This window comes from Lepeophtheirus salmonis, chromosome 7 (assembly GCF_016086655.4).
Source record: "Lepeophtheirus salmonis chromosome 7, UVic_Lsal_1.4, whole genome shotgun sequence".
Classification (NCBI taxonomy): Eukaryota; Metazoa; Arthropoda; class Copepoda; order Siphonostomatoida; family Caligidae; genus Lepeophtheirus; species Lepeophtheirus salmonis.
In genome coordinates this window covers 4,636,519-4,655,898 of record NC_052137.2, presented here as the reverse complement: position 1 = coordinate 4,655,898, position 19,380 = coordinate 4,636,519, and the positions used below count along the sequence as shown (strand labels likewise).

The following is a 19,380-nucleotide window of genomic DNA, read 5'->3' as shown; positions in this document are numbered from 1 at the left end:
CCTCTTTTTCTTTCCACCCCCCCCTTCCTCACATTTTCTTATAATATGATTATTATTCAGTTCTTCTCCTTACATACCATGTTACTATGTACTGCCCCATTTCCATTTCGCCGCCATATTATTAATAATGTTTTTATCGATTGCGTCGTCGCTTATACCCCGACGTATATACATGATATAAAATCCCCCTCCTCCGCCCCTTGTGTCTTGATTCTACTACTTCTATAGCTGCATAGTACATACCATTACTACATACTAGAAATAGAAAGCGTGTGTGTGTGTGTGTGTACATACAAAATTAAACAATTTATTTTACCTCCTAATATAAACCAAATGGGGAAGAAGGAAGGAGTCGTTATTAGAAAGTCATTTGTTGTTTTGCTAACAATATACAACACATAAAAAAAGAAAAAGAATTACCCCATTTCTAATGATATAATTTTCTGCCTTGTTTGTATCCCGCCATTGTCTGGAATAATTAGCCGTCGACTAATTATTCCAAGATAACACCCCAAGGAATCCTCACGAACACACGTAACTCTACACAATTAAAATGAGGGGATGAATGATGAGTACTTTACTAATCTGATGCGCTCACTAACAAAAACATTGATCCCCGTATGCTACATACAAAAACCTTTTTACGCAACAGCCTTTATATTTCATTGAAATCTTAGTATACAAAGACGTCTTCTGTCCGTTTTTGTATGTTGTGTATCAAGTACTTATTTAGTAAACTGCACGTACTCGAATTTTTCTTTGGTGGCCTGGTGTAGAAGATGTCTTTCCGTAGCACAAATGCATATGAGTTATGGTTTGAGTTGAGTATTTAGTAATGAAAAAAAGAGGGCGAGGAGAAAGCTTGAGCGATACATACAGTATACCTGAATTAAGAGCCTTATAAATGTCAGCCTGCCTTTTAAATATTTTTTTTTTTTGGGGGAGAAAATGAATTGCTGCTATAATTAAAGAAGAAAATATTATGATTATATTTATTATGCATTTTTAAATCAATTTACACCAAAGATAGGCAATAATGCATACTTGAGAGGGAGATGTTAACACCACGACGACCCATTAAATAATGAACAAACAAGAAGGAAGAGCACACGCAACAAGCATTTTTCCTTTTCTAATTATTAAATTTATTTTTTTTCCTTACAAACTACTCAACTATAATTATAATATACATTAGATACCCTCAAAAAAACAGTTCTCCTTGAATACATGCAAAACACCTCCAATATTTCTTTAATACGACTACATTGTTATTTCTTAGATTCATTTATGTTTATGATATACATCAGGGAGCACTATATACAGTGACCCCTGTGACTGTTTTTCGTAAAGATAAACATTGCTTTATGAATAAGGAGAGGATATATTCATTAAGGATAAATTGAAAGGAATTATGAGGATATGATCGCATTGGCAAGTGGTCCCATTTTTGTATTATGTCCTCAACTATAGAAATATGTTGTGTACAAGTTGTAATTTTGTACAAATAGTAACTTGTTTAAGTAAATTATACAATTTGCTACCAAAAGAAATAGATACTAATAATAAATTTAGGATTTATTGTAGTTGGGACTATACAAGAAATTGTACAAATACCAACCCAAAGATGAAATGACGAATTTAGTATTAGTATGGATGTATTTTTTGACTTTGGAAGTAATTTATTACTATACGATTAGTACATTATAAATTTCAAATGCTCACTATTAAATTACTCGTAAATACAAGATAAAAGTTGAAATTGGAAAGATAAAAACTGATACTTTGTAACTTGTACAATTGACTTATACAAGTTGCTACCAAAAACATGATATGAAACATTTTAAATGATGAATTAAGAGTAGTTCTTGCCCTGATGCTAATGAAATAATTTAATATTCCATGTATGATCCTTGTATTAATTGTGCAATTTTTGACTATTTTGATGAAAATTACATTTTGATTAGCGTTCACATCATAAAACTTGGGAGGGAGGGAGGGAGGCTTGGTTTTTGGATTTTTTTCGAAAAAATAAAACAAAAAATGAAAATGTCTTGGAAAATATTTGAAAAATTAAACTTTTTCGAAAAAAAATTCAAAAATTCATAGCTATTAACAAAAAAAAAAAAAAAAATTCCAAAATAATTTCAAATATTAAATGTTTTGGAAAAACATTTCAAAAATCTACAGCTATTCACGAAAAATTAATTTTTTGGGAAAAAATCAAGTATTGACAAAAAATTAAATTTTTTCAAAAAAAATTCAAATATCCACGGCTATTCTCAAAAAAGTAAATTTCTTGGAAAAAAAGTTATTTAATTTAAAAAAAAAAAAAAAAAATCAAAAAGCTACAGTTACACACAAATAAATCAAATATTAAATTTTTCGGAGAAAAATTTCAAAAACCCATAACTATACACAGAAAATTAAATTTTGTAGAAAAAAATTTCAAAATCCACAGCTATTCACAAAAAAAATAACTTTTTTGGAAAAGAGTTTTTAAAATCCATATCTTTTCTAAAGAAAGTAAATTTCTTCGAAAAGAAGTTCAAAAATCCACAGCTGTTCAGTAAAAAATTAATTTTTTCGAAAGCTATACTTAAAAAATTTAAATTTTTTAGAGAAAATCTACAGCTATTTACAAAAATAAAAAAAATTTAAGTCTCAATTTCAATTATTAATTTTTTCTTCAAAAATTTAATATATTAAATTTTTTGGAGAAAAATTTAATTCCTGAATTTGAGGGGGGGGGAAGAGGCTACAGCTCCTCCAGTCCATTTCCTTGCTGGTACAAGTCACATATTCAATATTTTCTTCGTTTTAATTTTTTTCGTTTCTTCAATCCTAGCTAGGGATTAAGACGATACAAAAATAGCTTGGACTGAAGGACCAACTAATCGATCCTTGGGACCAGTGAATGTTTTTAAAAAACGGACCGATAAAAAAAAAGACTGATTAGGAAATCAGTCCTAGGTCGGATCCAACACTAATTTTAAGGGATGAATTTTGAGTACTTGAGATGAGAATAATGCAGTAGTGATCATTGAAACTTCATTATAAGTATGGTCAATTTATTAATTATTTACTTTTTATATATGACAATAATTACTAATGGATAATACGTATTCCGTGTAGCACATTATAAAGTTCAAAAGCCCTCTATTAACTTACTCGTAAATGCATAGGGATTTTAATTGATCAACATAAAATAATAGCTTCAATTAGATGTTGGTTATAAAAAATTAAATGATTATTATATATATATGAGTAATATAACTCGGGGTATTTTAACTATACAATGTGTTAAAGAATACTTTACTCATTTGTATTAAAATAGCCGAAAATTACATCAAAAATATATCGTCCATCCGTGGTTCATTCAATTTTTGCTCTATCCTCATCCCAAGAACTGCAAAATCCTTCATTATACTTTTAGAAAATTTTTGAATCTATACGAAGTGCGTTCAAAAAATAAGGTGACTTTTTAAATTTTGCGGGCAATGTACATTTGGTAGGATTGATTTTTTTATTTCTTTATGTTGGTACACTCCCCAGGACCCTATATTTACTGTTTCAGCTATATTATATGAATTCGAGGCCTGACAACCTAAAATAACAAAGCATGACAAATTAAGTGGCTGAAAGATCATTCAACTCACCCAAATATTATAATTTTTAGTATAATACCTAAATCTCTTCAATTAGATAGAGCTTAAAAAAATTATATCTCGTTCAAACATTGCTACTAAAGTAATCAACCCTTTGGTCGAAACCCTAACTAATATGCTTAATCCTTACATGGTAATTAATCTATCATTGAATCAGATTAATAGATCGATCCCCGCTGTTACTAAAGTAGAGGAATGAACCAAGGGAAGACAAAGGAGTAGAAGCAGCTATCGCCATGGGGAGTCTAGAACTAAAAGGCAATTGAGCCCTTTTAGTACGAGCTATAAAAAATAATAAAATATCAACTTCCCACGAAATTATTATACCTCTATGTAATTATAAAAGTATATAGCCTATATAATATAACAAAGAGTTTGTTTGTGAGAAGCATAACCGCTAGATATATTTTTTCCTATTGAAAAACATGGATCAAAGAATTTGCTTCAAATTTTGTTTAAAAAATGAAATTAAGTGCTCCAAAACACTTGAAATGTGGACAGTGGTATACGGTAAACCCGTTCTGAGTTAAAAATAATTTTACAAGTGGGACAAACTCTTCCAAGATTGCCGGTAAGATTATATCAAATGTCAAAGTTCACTGGTTTTTTTTTACGGTCTGATTACCGTTGAGTAGTGTATTAGGAGTTCTTACCATATGGTCGTATTGTCAATAAAGAGTATTATCTTTAAGTTATGCACGACTTGCGAGAAGCAATACGGAGAGAACGGACGGGATTGTGGAACAATAATTCATGGCTTTAGCATCACGATAATGCCCCTTTGCTTATAAGAGATTTTGTGGCTAAAAACAACACCCCAATCATGCCTCAGCCACCATATTCCCCAAATTTCACCCCATATGACTTTTTCTTCTTACCAAAACTGAGGAGACCTATTAAAAGACAGAGATTAGCAACGATTGAGGAGATAAAGACTGCATCGCTGGAAGAGTTCAAGGCTTTACCGAAAAGTGCTTATGAGAAGTACTTCGAGGAACCGAAAAAGCGACGGCACAAGTGTATTGTATCTGAGGGGTATTATTTTTAAGGGGACAACATCAATATTGATGAATAAATTAAAACTTTTCCTAAAAATACAAAGTCACCTTACTTTTTGAACACCTCGTATATGTTATAACTATTAAGAAGGAAGCCTAACAAAATATTGATTTAAAAAAAAAAAAAATTAGTATGAAGCCACTTTTCTAAATTAACTATGAGTATAATTAATGGACTTCCATGCTGTTCAATCAATTAAGTGCCTCCTCCCCACATCGTTATTTTCATTCAGATTTCCCCTAAATGACTCTCCAATAGGGGAAGAGTAGACCATAAACTATATATTATCCGCAAGGTGGTGTGATAGTCGTCTGTAGCTTGTTGTTTTTAAAATTTGGGGCATACTGTGAAGAATTTTCACAGTGTCCTAAATGAATGTTAGTGACAAACGCATATATTTTTTATTAAATATTATTATCATTCAGGGAGTGCTATAAGATGGTGCCACTCTCTGTAGATTTGTTTACAAACTGATATAAGCAACAAACTACATTTTTTCGAAAAAAATTTAAAATATAGACTTTTTTGAAAAAAGTTTAAAATATTTCAAAAATCTACCACTATTCACAAAAAATTAAATTTTATAAAAAAGTTTAAAAAATAATTTTTTTCGAGAGAAAATTCAAAAATCTATAAATATTCTCAAAAAATTCAAAAATATTAGCAACTACAAAAAATCTTGCATTATAGTAATTAATTTCATCTATGGTTACTAGTCATGATGAACATTTTTTGACCTTTGACCTTATGCCCTATCAAAAGTGCCTTTCTTATACCTAGAAACGAAATTAATTTTAGTTATGTATCTGAATTTGTTCCAAAGTTTTAGTCGATTATGCGTTTTTGTGTGAGCTTGACCTCCCTAAATTTAATGGATACTTACTGTCAACATATATTGGGTGTAAATTTGAAACTTACACCCTTGTATCATATTGATTTTGAGACCATAGAGAGGAAGGGAGGTTCTGGAAAAACACAATCTTAAATGCAAACGCCCCTGATCTGGTTTTTTGGAGGGGTTCAGGCACACTGCAGCTATGTAGATCGATATTTCCAATGCACACCTGTTCCCATGGGCCAGGCAAGTTTCCCCTGACGGCAACGTCGTCTTTCAGCAAGAGGGGTCCCTGCTCACACTCCAAAAATTACTCAGACCTTCTTAGCTGAGTAACAACATCAGTTTCTGGGAGAAGAGAATGTTGCCACCATACAGTTTGGATGTCAATCACCTCGACTTTTCTTTCTGGCCTCATATCAAGAGGAAGGGCTGTAGTACCTGTCACCTCAACGTTGACGCATGAAGGCCTCCGTCGATGAGGAGTGAGCTGCCATGGACCCAAACTTCATTCGCGATACTTGTAACTATTTTTGCAAGAGGCTTGTCTCCATCTGTGAGGCCAATCAGAATCGAATATAATAAATCAATTGGACATTGGCTATGTATTAGAAAAAAATTAATACAGATTTTTGTTAAATGTATAGTTAAAGAATGGTTATTTTCTTTCCAAGTGTGTAAGTTTCAGGGTTTCACCCGGTATAACCTTTCTACAAATTTTACCAAAGTTGTCAGTAACTTGTTTCGTGATCCATCTTACACACAAGCAACCCGCGAAGAAAACAAAAGCTCTGTTCAACTTTGTTATATTTATAATTCAGATTAATGGTTATTGGAATCTTATTAGCAAGTGAGAAATAATTATTAAAGTTTTGAATAATTCTTCAAAAATATGATTTTTTAACTAAAGAATCGGTTAGCGAGCATAAAGTTTTAATGCGAGTAACGAGTAAAGTTTGTAATTTACAAAGTGTTTTTTTAGAAACTAGAATATACTCAAGCAGCAAAATTCAGCTTGCGGAGCGTCACTTGTCTTGCCCAAGGTTAATAGAAATACAAGGTTAGACCATCATGTAATCGGGCTTCAATTTGATGTATCGTTCCGATTACTGGGCAAGACAGATATATTTTGATAAAACACCCAACCATGACGTCACTATTGCTAGAATTTTCAATTTGGTGTGTTGTACTGACTGCTGGGCAAGACAGACAGATTTTGACAAAGCACACAACCACTCATACACTTTGACTTCAATATTAAAAAGCGTTGTGGAAGTCAAACATCTGTCTTACACGCGTTATGGTATAACCTGGTATTTTTATTAACCTTGATTCTACCAATATATCTTTCATTATCCCCAGAGCATAAGTCTGCTCTATCAATCATGAGCACATTTGCACTTCCGCTCAATTAAAAATGAGCGGTGCTCATTTTTTCTTTCGTAAAACTGTATTTGAGTTAGACAACTCTTTATGACAAGAAGACCCCAAGAAAGGTATTACAAAAGGACTAATGTTTATCAATCAAGGGTCTTTATTTATAATTCGTGTTACTTCATAGTCTGTCACTGATACTTATTTCGGTAAAATTTTCAATTGAATGTAACAATAAATAACTATTCTCTTAATAATGATTAACAGTTGGCAACAAAAAACATACAGAAGGGTATATACCAAATGGTTTTTTTGAATATTTCGTTTTGACAGTCCAAGTTGAGAGTGGATAACAAAGTAAGTCGCGTTTTAAATGATAATTCCAAAGTTTGGAAGAATTGGCCAACTACCAACTGATTGTGAGCCATTCATTCTGTCTTTTCGAAAGAGAGGTTGTGTGATAGAATAAAGATACCGATGTTTTATATGTATTTTAGGTTGACGCCATCATTTGGTAAATATAATTATCCAATGAATTCTTCAACAACAAGTTGTTTAGATATTATTGAATTGTCCTTTAATTTTTTAAAGTTTAGATTCCTCAAACAAAAAAGTAGAAGGAAAAAAGAGCTTTCAAGTTTTTAAGCTAATTAATATTCTACCAAATTAACTTAGAAATCGGCAGGGGGATCCGTAGGAATATATATATACTTTTTTTTGGGAGGGGGGGGGCCCCAAAATGTTTTCTAACAAAATTTCAAAAATCCACAGCTATTCACAAGAAATTTTTGAGTTTTGAGCACTATAACAATGTTTCTTGTATTTAATCACTATCATAATAACGTCAATTAAAAATATAATACTTAAGGTTTATGGATAAAATAAACATGTGTGGGAGGGAAATACGCTCTGGTCTGTAGGAATCATTCATCTTAAAATATTCTTACTACAATGACAAATCTGTTCTGACTAAATTTAAAAATATTCTAGAAGCATTATATTTGTAAATTATCGAAATACCGACTCTAGTTTTGGTATCGTGACAGCACCAGGGATGGGACACGTACATTGGTACTTGTCCTTGAGTCAAATAATTTAGTACTTATACATAATTACTTTCGCAGAAAATTTGGAAAAAGACTTCACTTATTTCGTTCAATTTTCTTTTTAAGCAGTAAATATTTTCATTGGCGCTAGGTAATTTTGCCTTAAAAACATTTTCCTTCAAGGATATTTCGTTTTAAAATAGAAATAAATGAGATTTATACGTTTGTTTATATAATTTTTGGTTAAATTGAGGTTCATTTGGAATTTTTTTATCAAAATATGTAATAGTATAAAACTCATTGTTTTCTGCTGGAAAAAATAATGGAGTCAACCCTAAAAATTTCTATATGCACACCAACAAATTTCCACTATGTAATAAAGTCGAACCAGGCACAAAATAGGTACTGAAATTTCTATAGTAAGGAAAAAGAAAAGAAATAAACACAGTAACGATTCGAAGAGAAGAATCGCTAATCACAACTCCGTTAGTAATTATCATTAAATATCATGGATTATAACTAGAAAAGACTCATGGATTGAACAACAAGCATAATATGAGGCAAGAGTATAATTCCATCATTATTCCAATAGAAAAAAACAACATTTAATGTACTTTATAGTAATAAACATTGCATATTTTGATTTTACCCCAAAATATAGAGTAATGATGCATAAACTTCATTATTTATATATTAAGGCGAACTATCCTTGAGGCAAAATTATCGGGAATTTTTTTCATCAATTGTAATTTGTGCTATCCATTTCGGAGGATAAATTATCTTGTTGCATGGAATTTCTAAGCTAATTTCCAGTAATGTACTTGCCATAAAAGTAGATTAAATCATAAAATGGGATTGAAACAAATCAATTAGTAAATATATTTGCCATAGTACTTGCATTTGTATTTAAATACATTGCAGGTACTTATAAGTTACTTAAAAATCTAAAAAAAGCCTAATACTTGTTCCTGTAATAAAAGTTTCAATTAAGTACTTGTACTTGCCCCCATTCCCAGACCGCACTAATATATACCCACATATTATACTAAGCATGTATTAGGGATCTACGAAGTTTACCCAAGACTTAATTTAATTGTTAGATTAAATACAAAGCCTTCAAATATTTCATTTTAATTATAATTTGGGAATCCGTGTGATCCAAAATAGTAAAAAAGTAGAGGAGTATATGTATGCTTCTAAAAGGTCTGTAAGGAACATTCAAAAACCAAATTGAATTATGCTATTATTAAGCCTCAACATGGGATTTCTAACATCTCTAGTGAAACAAAAATGTATGCTTAAGAGGATTTCGAGAATTTTCACATCTCTTACTATTAATATATTGATGGAAAGTAATTATGACTTTATTGAAGTAGTAATAGAACCGTACACATGAAATAAATGAAATGTTTTAAGAGTTTAGGACTTTGTTCTAATAACGATGAGCTCTTGATAATTTGCAAGTCTTTTCACTTCTTCTATTCTTCTAAGTTTAGTATCAGGTAGTTTTAGGATGAGGGAAACATCGTTGATACTCTGGATATTAAGTTCATTGACGAGTATGCTTACAAAATCATCAAATATATGGATCTCTGATGGAAAAATATCAACTTCAATGAAGTACTCATCCTTTTTTAGCTTTACTTTAAGGATTGTCATGTTCCTTTTTGTCTCTTTCAATTCGGGAAATTGAATGGGAGTAGACTCTTGAACGTTTGTAAGGTCCTCTAGAATAAAATATACAGTTAATTTTTCAATGGATATATTATAAACTTTGAGTAGTGTGTACTTCTATTTGACAAATCCACTTTATGAGAAAGAGGAGGATACTTAATGTAATTGGGGATGAATGAATCCATAGGTGTATCAGCAGAATTTTTAGGTGGCGCATTTAGAACTGCTAAAACTTTATTATCGGTAGCTAGGTCTGAAGGCATCTTTGAATCCCTCGTTTTAAGTGCAGCATTTGCTCCATTTGATAGGAGGAGCTCCACAACCTCCAAATAATTTCTCTTAGCAGCCCAATGGAGAGCAGACCAACCATTCATTTTCTGAGTGTAATTGGGATCGACTCCTGAATGTAAAAGTGTCTTAATTGTGTCAATATCTCCATAGCATGAAGCCTCCAACAATTCCATGTTTAATCTAAGATATTTACAGAAATATGGATATTTAGGACATATGGTGGTCTCAATTAATGTTTATAATGCCGTAAACAAGGAAAGAAGGACTGGAGACAGAATAGAGTTAATTGTTCTCGCAGGCTAAAATTTAATTCAACTATTCCATAATCATGTATTATGGGGATCATAAGAACAATTGTATTTAATAATTAATCGATATTGAGGTATTTTATAGGTGATAAAAGATGAGTTTAATCTGTATCATATTATTTATTAAATTAGTTCTTAAAAATACTTTTGAAAATTAGTGAGAAATTAATTTAAGCTGCAAATAAATTTTATTTTATTAAATTCATATTATTAACGTGGTATTCATTTTTTAAAATTAAGTTTATATTGTTCAACAATTTATCGTATAAAAATCTAGGGTTAAAATAGATACAATTTAAATAAAACAATGTAACAAAATTGGGTTAAATAAGGCTTTAAATATTGATGCTGATTAAATGGGATCGATACTTTATAGCTACTTTCTGGATAAATGATTTTCTAACCTCTTAATGAAATCAATTTAATATTGTAGCAACAATTAATATAAATACGAGCATATAACGTCGATGAAGACTAAAGAAACTAAGATTTATGTTTTTAGATATGTGTATTAGAATAATGAATACTAAATCATGATTAGATCTATATTATTAGTAATATTATAAAGCGTTCCGGAAGATTAGAATAATGTATATGATGAAATTCAATAAGGCAATTTCATCCTCTTTTGAATTTCAAGACTCATAGGAAGGATTTTCAAGTATTGGTAAAATAGTTTAATCTACGTAAGCGTCACATACTCAATAATTCTCTTTTTTTATCACTCTCACGGGGTTTTGGTAGTGATGAAGTCAGAAATGGTACCAGAAATATTACTTATTAAACTCATCTTGGAACAAAACATGTAATGCCGAAGAATACTTTAATTAATTAACCTTTTTATAACGTCTCAAATATTAATAAGTTAATGAAGTAAAGATGATTTTCAGCCTGCAGTCAACAACTGATTCAATTATGTTTCAGGTTTGCAGTTCGCTAGTTTTTCTTGTATATTGTTTATATTAGGAAGTGAAGCAACATAAAAAAATGTGTCACGTGACGGATGGCGTCATTGGTAATCAAACACTTCTTGCTAGCTACATAAAAACTCTGCCGGATTATATTAAAATATACCCTTGAAAAAATTATCTGACGAGATAATTTTTTTGTCAGATAACTTATCAATTATCATACCTAGGATTATTATTTATGAAATGATACAAGTTTCACATGATCGACTCTGCTAATAAATCTTTGTAAAAAATGTAGTTTTTTTAAAAATTACATAAGATAAATTCTAAGGAAAATCTATAATATTAATAAGTAATATTGTATGTAAGACAAAATATGTACCGATGGGCGTGCTGCTTTAGGATTTCCCCATCATCAGTGCATGCAAGTTATAATTTACTAGCATCTATGTTAAATAAAAAATACCATAGACTATATTAGTAGTATAAGAAATAATGTATGTTTAATTTTATATGCTTTTCTTTTTTTATATCCTAGTTTTTAACCTGAATCAGCGTTTCTACCTCAAATAAGTCCTATATCTTACTATACGATGAAGCTATAATTGCAATGGAAACAAAGTAAGTATGATTTAAAGAAAATAACAGTTTTTGTGTTTAGATTTGGAGTACATTTCGTTATTCGTGTAATAAAATTTAAGGAAGAAAGATGCGTACCACATTACTCAATGCAAAGATATTTCCTAATACTGTATTCAAAAATTATGAAGGGCTAAAAAGCTTATTAATGTTATTTATATTCTTAGTTTAGGTGAAATGCTATCAAATTCCTCTCACCAAGGAAAGAGGGACAGTAGTTTAATTCAATTATTAAACTCTCAAGATGATCCAGAAATCACCAAAAAGATAGAACTCCTCCTTCAAGAAGGGGATAATTATCTTCATCATTATGCTAGAGCGAATTACAGCCAAGAAATTAATCGACTCTCTGTCAGCTTAAATGAGGAAGGTTATTTTGTACAGGCTTGTATGGAAACAAATCATGATGGTAACTATCCAGCCATGGTTGCTGCTATGAATAATAACAAAGAGTCGCTATTAGCCCTACTGACTCCAATACTCGCAGAGTAAGAATTATAAAATGAAAAATGTCATCGTTTTAAGTGTGATCTTTCTGTTATAGAGATGTTTCGTTACTTGAGAAATTCCTTCATCATACAAATAATAGAGGTCACAATATTATGTACCTTGTGGCTCATCACCCAGGATCACTATTCGTGTCATGGAGTATTATAATGGATCTCGAAAAGAGATATCATGATAATGATCCTATTGCTATAAAAATGTGCTTAAGGAAGCATTTAGGTTCCACCTATGAAGCTCACACATCTGTTGAACTCTTTGATACACTACAGCGGGAGGACAAACGTCGGACAAAGACAACTTTTCTACAATCACTAGGATCCATTTTCATCTTAAAAATGATATTTTACACTTTGGACGTTGCAACCGATGTTATGCTTGTGATGGAGTATTATAATGGATGGTCCAACGACATCAAAAAGAATAGTGCGATTCTTTTTCCTGGACAAGATAGTTGCAAGGATCATCTCTTTATTAGAAATAATTCAAAATTAATTCAACTTGAGTGCTACCCTAATAATCTTTCGAATAAAGCAATGTTTTGGATCACACTTGCAGTGATTATTTTCCCTCCATGTTTATTCGTATTTGAACATTTGTATTTTGGTCTTTATAGTCGTTGGTTTGATTCCAAAAAGTTAAGCGTATCCATTGTACACAAATTTATCAAGTTCATTATCAATATAATTTTATGGCTCATGTGGCCCGTTGTTGTCTTTTTCCGACATTTTTGGTATCTTTATAAATACTCAACAAACCATGGAGACAAACGTATATCCACCTATGGACCTTTGTTGAAAGAAGCTCGAGTAATTGGATCGAGAACTCAATTAATTGAGGTTTGTACTGAGGCCTCCCTTCAACCTCTAATACAATTCTATTTGATTTTTATCACAATCATTCATTGGGGAAGTTCTTTGAAGAATGAAATCTCATCAAATATTCAAAATAATACATCCATTGGAGTTGTAGTCTATTCCATTTTAACATTGACTCAAAAACAAGTGCTATGTGTACTTGTTTCTGTTTTTACTTTGTCTTGGTCATTTACAGTTCACTATAGGTAAGTGTCTTGAGACTCATATATAAAGTTTTATTTCAATCCATTTTTTTTTAATTTTAGAAATAAGAAGGACAGTACTATGGGAGTATTTCCTTCAATCCTTTATTTCTTATATACTCTTTGTTTTGTGATAGCGAGAATCCTCTCTTTCCAAATGTTTGCATATTACCTTGGACCTGGAAATTTTGGAATGGCTTTTATCGGAGTTTTTCTCCACATTGTTCTTTTTTCCATTCTACATTTCATATTTTCGGATTCTTTGTCACAAATTCAGACTGGAGAAGACTACAAATACAACAATGTTGTCCAAAAAGTTTTAATTGTTGTATATGATTGTATCTTTAATGGGTTTGCTAATATATACGTCCATAATTATATTGAAGGTAAGTCTCATTCATTTGAACGTAGATCATGAATTCATTTTCTCATTTAAACTTAACTTTTTAGTTTTCAATAAGAAAGATGAAATGGAGACTACAATGTCAAACATCTCTACTTTTCTTCGTCAATGCATTTTTGATGTCATTTTTATCTTAGAAAATTTGGCTATGATTTTATTAGCACGGGAAACACTGAAGGAATCATTTTTCGAGATTTATGATATAATGAGTCTAATAATTGGAGGTTTCTCCCTAATTGCTATTATTTTAAAAATTATATTCTATTCTTGTTGTCATATCTGGTCAGATCTTCTTGTTCGGGGGGATAATATACGAACCTTTCGAGTTGGGACCAATGTGAAAATCTGCAGCTGTTAATATTTATTTATTTACACCCAATTTCTATATTATTTATTGTACTTATTAGTTTGTTATATAATAATCATCTGTCCAGTCATCCTTCAATAATGGATCTGACTGTAAATGTATATATTATGAACCATAATATATTTTTGTGGTTTAAACTTTGTAGCCTTTTTTCTTTATCTTTGTCATTCATAAAATGTTAACTTATCAGTGACTAGTAGTGCTCGGCATTGCTCAGAGTTATTATGCATCGACGAACAGATAAACCTTGCTTTATTAATACTTAATAAGGACCATTGGCTTTATGACTCACTGAGCTTTGTTAATAAAGATAAGTAAATATTGTACTTATCTTCCACGTGTCTGCTTTCAATTCTATTTCATCAATGTCATGTACACTATTCATTAATATAAATCATATGCAGTAACTAAAGAGTTGAATAAGATCAAAATTAAAAAAAAAAAAATATTGTTAACTTACAAGATATAATTTATATATATTCAAACAATAATACTCAGAAATATGATTTTTGTTGAGAAAACCACAAGTACCACAAGTCTCACTCCCCCTTCTCCTCGCGCTCTTCAAAAATCCCATCTAATAAGTAATAATAAAATATGTACTGCCGGTATGTAAAAATAAAAGAAACCGAAAATGAACTTTGTAATCATGACAATTTCAAGAATGTTTTGAAGGAAATCTGTCATGACGTTTAGTTAGATAAACTGTGAGAGCAAGAAAATATACACAAATCCCACTCCGTATATATCAAGGACATATAGGCTGTAATTATCCGATGTCGATCCTCAATTCTACTCCGAGTCAAACAAAGACTTACACTTATAACTCCTAAGCAAACCACTATACTTACTCTTCATCCTTCATGACTCATGAAGGTCCATGAGCACATGCACTAGTAATTACTTTAAACTTGGTTTTTCTGTCTCGAATTAAAATAATAATGATACCAGCTATGTAAAATATAAAAGCTTGTTCAGATTGCTAACTAGAAAAATCCACTTCCGCTTTCTAGGATATATTTTATACACCTCTGTAATCATAAATCAAAACACTTAATAAATGTCAATATTACATTTCTAAATATATACTCGCCCTCGTTTATTTCTCAAACATGTGACATACCCTTGGCCGAGCTAAAATGTATGAGATGCCTTTGCACTTATGGCCCTGGGAGTGCACTATAGTCTATAAAGTATAAACAACTAACAAGTTTCTCAATGATAAAAAATAAAACTGTTACTTGCTACTTATTTATGTTAATTATTATTTATCTGTTTTTATAAAAATCAATGCGTTTTTTCTTAATTCAATAACTATTGGCATACCATTTATTTCTAATACATTTAACAGTCAATAACTATAAGTTTAAAATATGGAATTATCAACTACTTTGTTTGATTCTCCGAATGATGGGGATATAACTTCACTAAAAATTGGCTCCATGGATGCAAGTGCTCTTAAAAGGTGCATCCCGATATTTAATAAAGCAACAATTCATAGGCTAAATCACTCTAGAGAAGGAAAACTATTTCAATATGGACCGGGTAATATTATATCTTCCTAAAATATAAATTCAATAGTAACAATACTTTTTTAATTGTTCCAGTCTCCGGGTTTCCGGATTATCTTATTGAATTGAAAAAATTTCTGGAAAAAGAATATGATTCTGAAGTCCAGATGGAAAACTTGTTGTGCACAGGTGGTGCAACGTCTGGACTCACTCTTGCAGTTAACTTGCTCCTACCCAAGTCCAGAGGAATGATCTTTGTTGACAACCCAACTTATTTTTTAGCTCATGGTATTTTAGTTCGGGAATTGGGACACACACTAATGTGTGTTCCCATGGACAAGAATGGCGTAGATGTTGATAGTTTTGCTAAAATTGTTAAAGAAGAATATTCGAAGTATAAGAAATTAGACGATGGCTCGCACTTCTGGGCCATGTATTACACAATCTCTGTTCATCACAATCCCACTTCCGTTGTTTTTAACTCAGAAAAATGTAACAAGATTGTCAACTTAGCTAGGGAATTTAGTTTTATTGTTCTTTGTGATGATGTCTACAATTTGCTTACTTACAATAAAGCACCACCTCCAAAAAGACTTTTCGCATATGATAGTCCTCATGATGAAAATTATAAGGGAGGGCACGTGATATCTAATGGATCCTTTTCAAAAATATTATGTCCAGGTTAGATGATTGATTTCCTTTTCAGTCGGGGTTTCTTCATTATAACCTGATTTAATATCCTCAGGAGTTCGTGTCGGATGGATGGAGATGCCTCCGAAATTAAAATATATATTTGAAAATTCATATATCTTGAGTAGCAGCGGATCTATTAATAATTATGTATCTGGGGTTGTTGCTTCTATTTTGAAATTAGATCTTTTAAAAGAACATTTGGAACTTTTAAAATCTTCTTATGCAAATCGAATGGATTTAGCTGTTAACTGTCTAAAAGTAGGACTTCCAAAAGGTTAGTGACTACATGTGATGTAGTTTAATTTAATTAATTTTTTTTAAATATTAAAAATAACATTTTTTTGTTACAGACTTTACCTTCCATCGTCCGATTGGGGGATGCTATATTTGGGTTGAAGGTAACTATGACAATCACTATTTTCAATTTGATAAGCCAAATCAATCACTCAAAAAAAGCTCTATCTTTTTATTTCTTCTTATTTTAATATTAGTTAAATACTCAAAATTCTCAAATTTCAGCCTTTTTTGTCCTTCGGTTCAGGATTTAGGGGCTTCTAAAGCTCCAACCTCGACGCCACTTAACCTATTTTTAAATTGTTGTATTTTAAAGATATCAATCCACTTTAAAAACCATTTAATCGATAACTGTTTAATCCTTTTCTTGTGTTTTATTGTAGAAGCCATCAAAATGAGTAGAATATTGACCATATTTTGCCCTAAAAAAATCAAACATTCCCATTTCCAATTTAACTTAAATTTTTATATGTTAATTTGTAATATATCATAAGCATATACAAAATGTTTTGAGGGATGTATTCGATTCCAATTAAATTTGGAAATTTGTGCGTAGGTAGAGCAAGCCAATCATAGCTAAGCAATAAATCCCTAAAAGAAATTGATAACTCGGGGCAAATGAAAGGGCGTGGGACAGGATAGTTTGAATCGCTGAACCTGAGCCTGGTACAACTTTTACTATTTATCACATATAGTTTTTTTTTTAAAAGAGTATATTTTTGATATGGAAAACGTTGGCTATATAAACAAACCATTCAACATACACGGGGTCTCCCCTTATCCTGGTTTTTCGGGGGAAGAAAAATTTGCTTTGACTATGTATGGTTAGGACAATAAAAACATTATATTCATCATAAATCATTTAAAATAATGTATATTAGAATTGTAGAATAATTTTAAAATTGAATCTTAATCGGGTATTTACTTGATTTTTAATCCGGGCATTGCAATACTGTAAAATTTTAAAAATTGGTATTTAATTTTTCAATTTTTTTTGCTGAAAAGCTGTGGATTTTTTTTTCCCAAATTTTTAGTTTTTGGTTTTCCCCCAAAAATTTCCAAAAACAGCCCCACTTCCCCCGAAATATAATCCTACAGACGCCCTTTTAACACTGCATTATGTGAAATCCTGTAGCAGGGGCGTCCGCAGAATTATATTTTTTGGGGGAATCTTGGTAAAATTTTATCATCTTGACGAATATAAATTCTGGTAAAAGCAAAAATTATTGATTGGCGGGGGAAGGGGGATACAACCTCTCCAAAACTCCCCCTGTGGACGCCCTTGCTTAGTTTATTTCCAATGAATATATTTTTTTCAAAATATAGTTCCTTGTCGTCTCAAGCTTTGTCCTGTAAATATATATACAAAGTTATTTTTATTTTAGGATATGAAAATTTTGATTCAACTAAATTTGAAGAACATCTTATAAACAAGAAAAACATTGCAATCCTTCCGGGAAATACCTGCAGTCCTCTCCACTTTATAAGCCAAGGTGATTTAATTAAAATATATAATTCTTTTAATTTTAATATCCATTAAATATTCCTTTAGATAAATGCAAATTTAAGGGAGATCAGTCGAATGCTTTTAGAATTTCAATATCCTACAATGAAGCACCTATTCTTGAGAATGCCCTTAAAATACTTTGTGATGAACTCAATAGCAATACTTTTGAATGATTCATAAATCATAAGTAACCTATAGATTGTAATTTTTTGCCGTTTAACGATACGAATAGGTTGTGGCTTAAAGAAAAATAAATTGACTTCATCTTTACACCTAACCAAGTTTAACTATTTTTATTGATTTTATAACGTGATGTGAAATGTTGATTTTACGTTGATTAGAAATAAAAGATATATTTTAACAACAGTATGGAGATAAATACGTTACGAATAAAAGTAAAAAATAAATATTGCAGGTTCAAATACGAGGAATAAAATATTGCACTGCATATTAGTCATTATTTATTAAGGTTTATATGGTATATCGATATGGAGGGACAGGGGTGGGGGGCTATAGAGTGTAACCCCCCCCCCCCCCAATAAAAAAATATATGCATAATTCTGCGGACACCCCTGAATGAGTGACACCGGAACCATGGGATCCCATCCCAACTCCTAGGATATTTATAGTTATTGCAATACAAAGTATTCGTCTTATTTATAAAATATTAATTGTTGTTGTCGAATAAATAAAGGAAATACCGAGTGGCCCATTAAAATCTGAACACTTTGAATTTTAAACTTTAACAAGATATAATTTATTAATTAACAATAAGCCTTCTCCTCGATATGCATACAAAAATCGTATTCTTTGGGGTTGGCATCAGTCTTCCAACGGAGGAGAGGGGTTTATTTCATTGCTGTTGTCAAAAGAGTCTTTCCACCCTCACAAGGCTCTTTCACCACTTTTTTGATAGCTCTATGGACAATGGGTATGGACCCTTATGGACTTGAGAGGATTGACCTGGAGTGTTTTCTTTAACCCTTACGGATCCAGTTTGGCCTTTTTGACAGAGCCCTTCTTCTTCTTCATCGTTTCGGGCTTGCTGACGGCGATCCTTGAGACGCCCAGCATCAAGGAGTGCGCGAATTGAAATTCGTCGATCACGTGTCATTTTCTCGACTTGTACGTAATCTAAAGAGCTCATGTTTGTTTTGTTTTGTAACTAATTGTTTTTGCTTAAATATGTCAAAATATTTATTAATTTCAATGACTCAACTTTCATTAATTATTGCATTA

The 19,380-nt window shown here is 31.2% G+C and overlaps 3 protein-coding genes across 4 annotated transcripts; 2 read left to right on the top strand and 1 right to left on the bottom strand.

Moving 5' to 3' along the window:
- Positions 1 to 9,327: 9,327 nt before the first annotated feature.
- Positions 9,328 to 10,197, bottom strand: LOC121121507 (ankyrin repeat domain-containing protein 40). The gene is made up of 2 exons (XM_040716456.2): positions 9,769 to 10,197; positions 9,328 to 9,706 (listed from the first exon to the last, which is right to left on the bottom strand). The coding sequence occupies exons 1-2, from the start codon at positions 10,115 to 10,117 to the stop codon at positions 9,399 to 9,401; spliced, it is 657 nt and encodes a 218-aa protein (XP_040572390.1). The 5' UTR covers positions 10,118 to 10,197; the 3' UTR covers positions 9,328 to 9,398.
- Positions 10,198 to 11,327: 1,130 nt separating this feature from the next.
- LOC121121506 (uncharacterized) lies at positions 11,328 to 14,273 on the top strand. Of its 2 annotated transcripts, none has more exons than XM_040716453.2 (6): positions 11,328 to 11,587; positions 11,702 to 11,784; positions 11,970 to 12,290; positions 12,347 to 13,369; positions 13,430 to 13,752; positions 13,817 to 14,273. In XM_040716453.2, exons 2-6 carry the CDS (start codon positions 11,774 to 11,776, stop codon positions 14,125 to 14,127), a joined length of 1,989 nt encoding a protein of 662 aa, XP_040572387.1. In that variant the 5' UTR covers positions 11,328 to 11,587; positions 11,702 to 11,773; the 3' UTR covers positions 14,128 to 14,273. The 2 variants fall into 2 exon arrangements, with proteins under 2 accessions (XP_040572387.1, XP_040572389.1); XM_040716455.2 differs by having other exon boundaries at positions 11,531 to 11,646.
- Positions 14,274 to 15,306: 1,033 nt separating this feature from the next.
- LOC121121731 (uncharacterized HTH-type transcriptional regulator YisV) lies at positions 15,307 to 18,507 on the top strand. The gene is made up of 6 exons (XM_040716701.2): positions 15,307 to 15,681; positions 15,744 to 16,328; positions 16,393 to 16,614; positions 16,691 to 16,738; positions 18,020 to 18,127; positions 18,187 to 18,507. Exons 1-6 carry the CDS (start codon positions 15,510 to 15,512, stop codon positions 18,312 to 18,314), a joined length of 1,263 nt encoding a protein of 420 aa, XP_040572635.1. The 5' UTR covers positions 15,307 to 15,509; the 3' UTR covers positions 18,315 to 18,507.
- Positions 18,508 to 19,380: the final 873 nt, after the last annotated feature.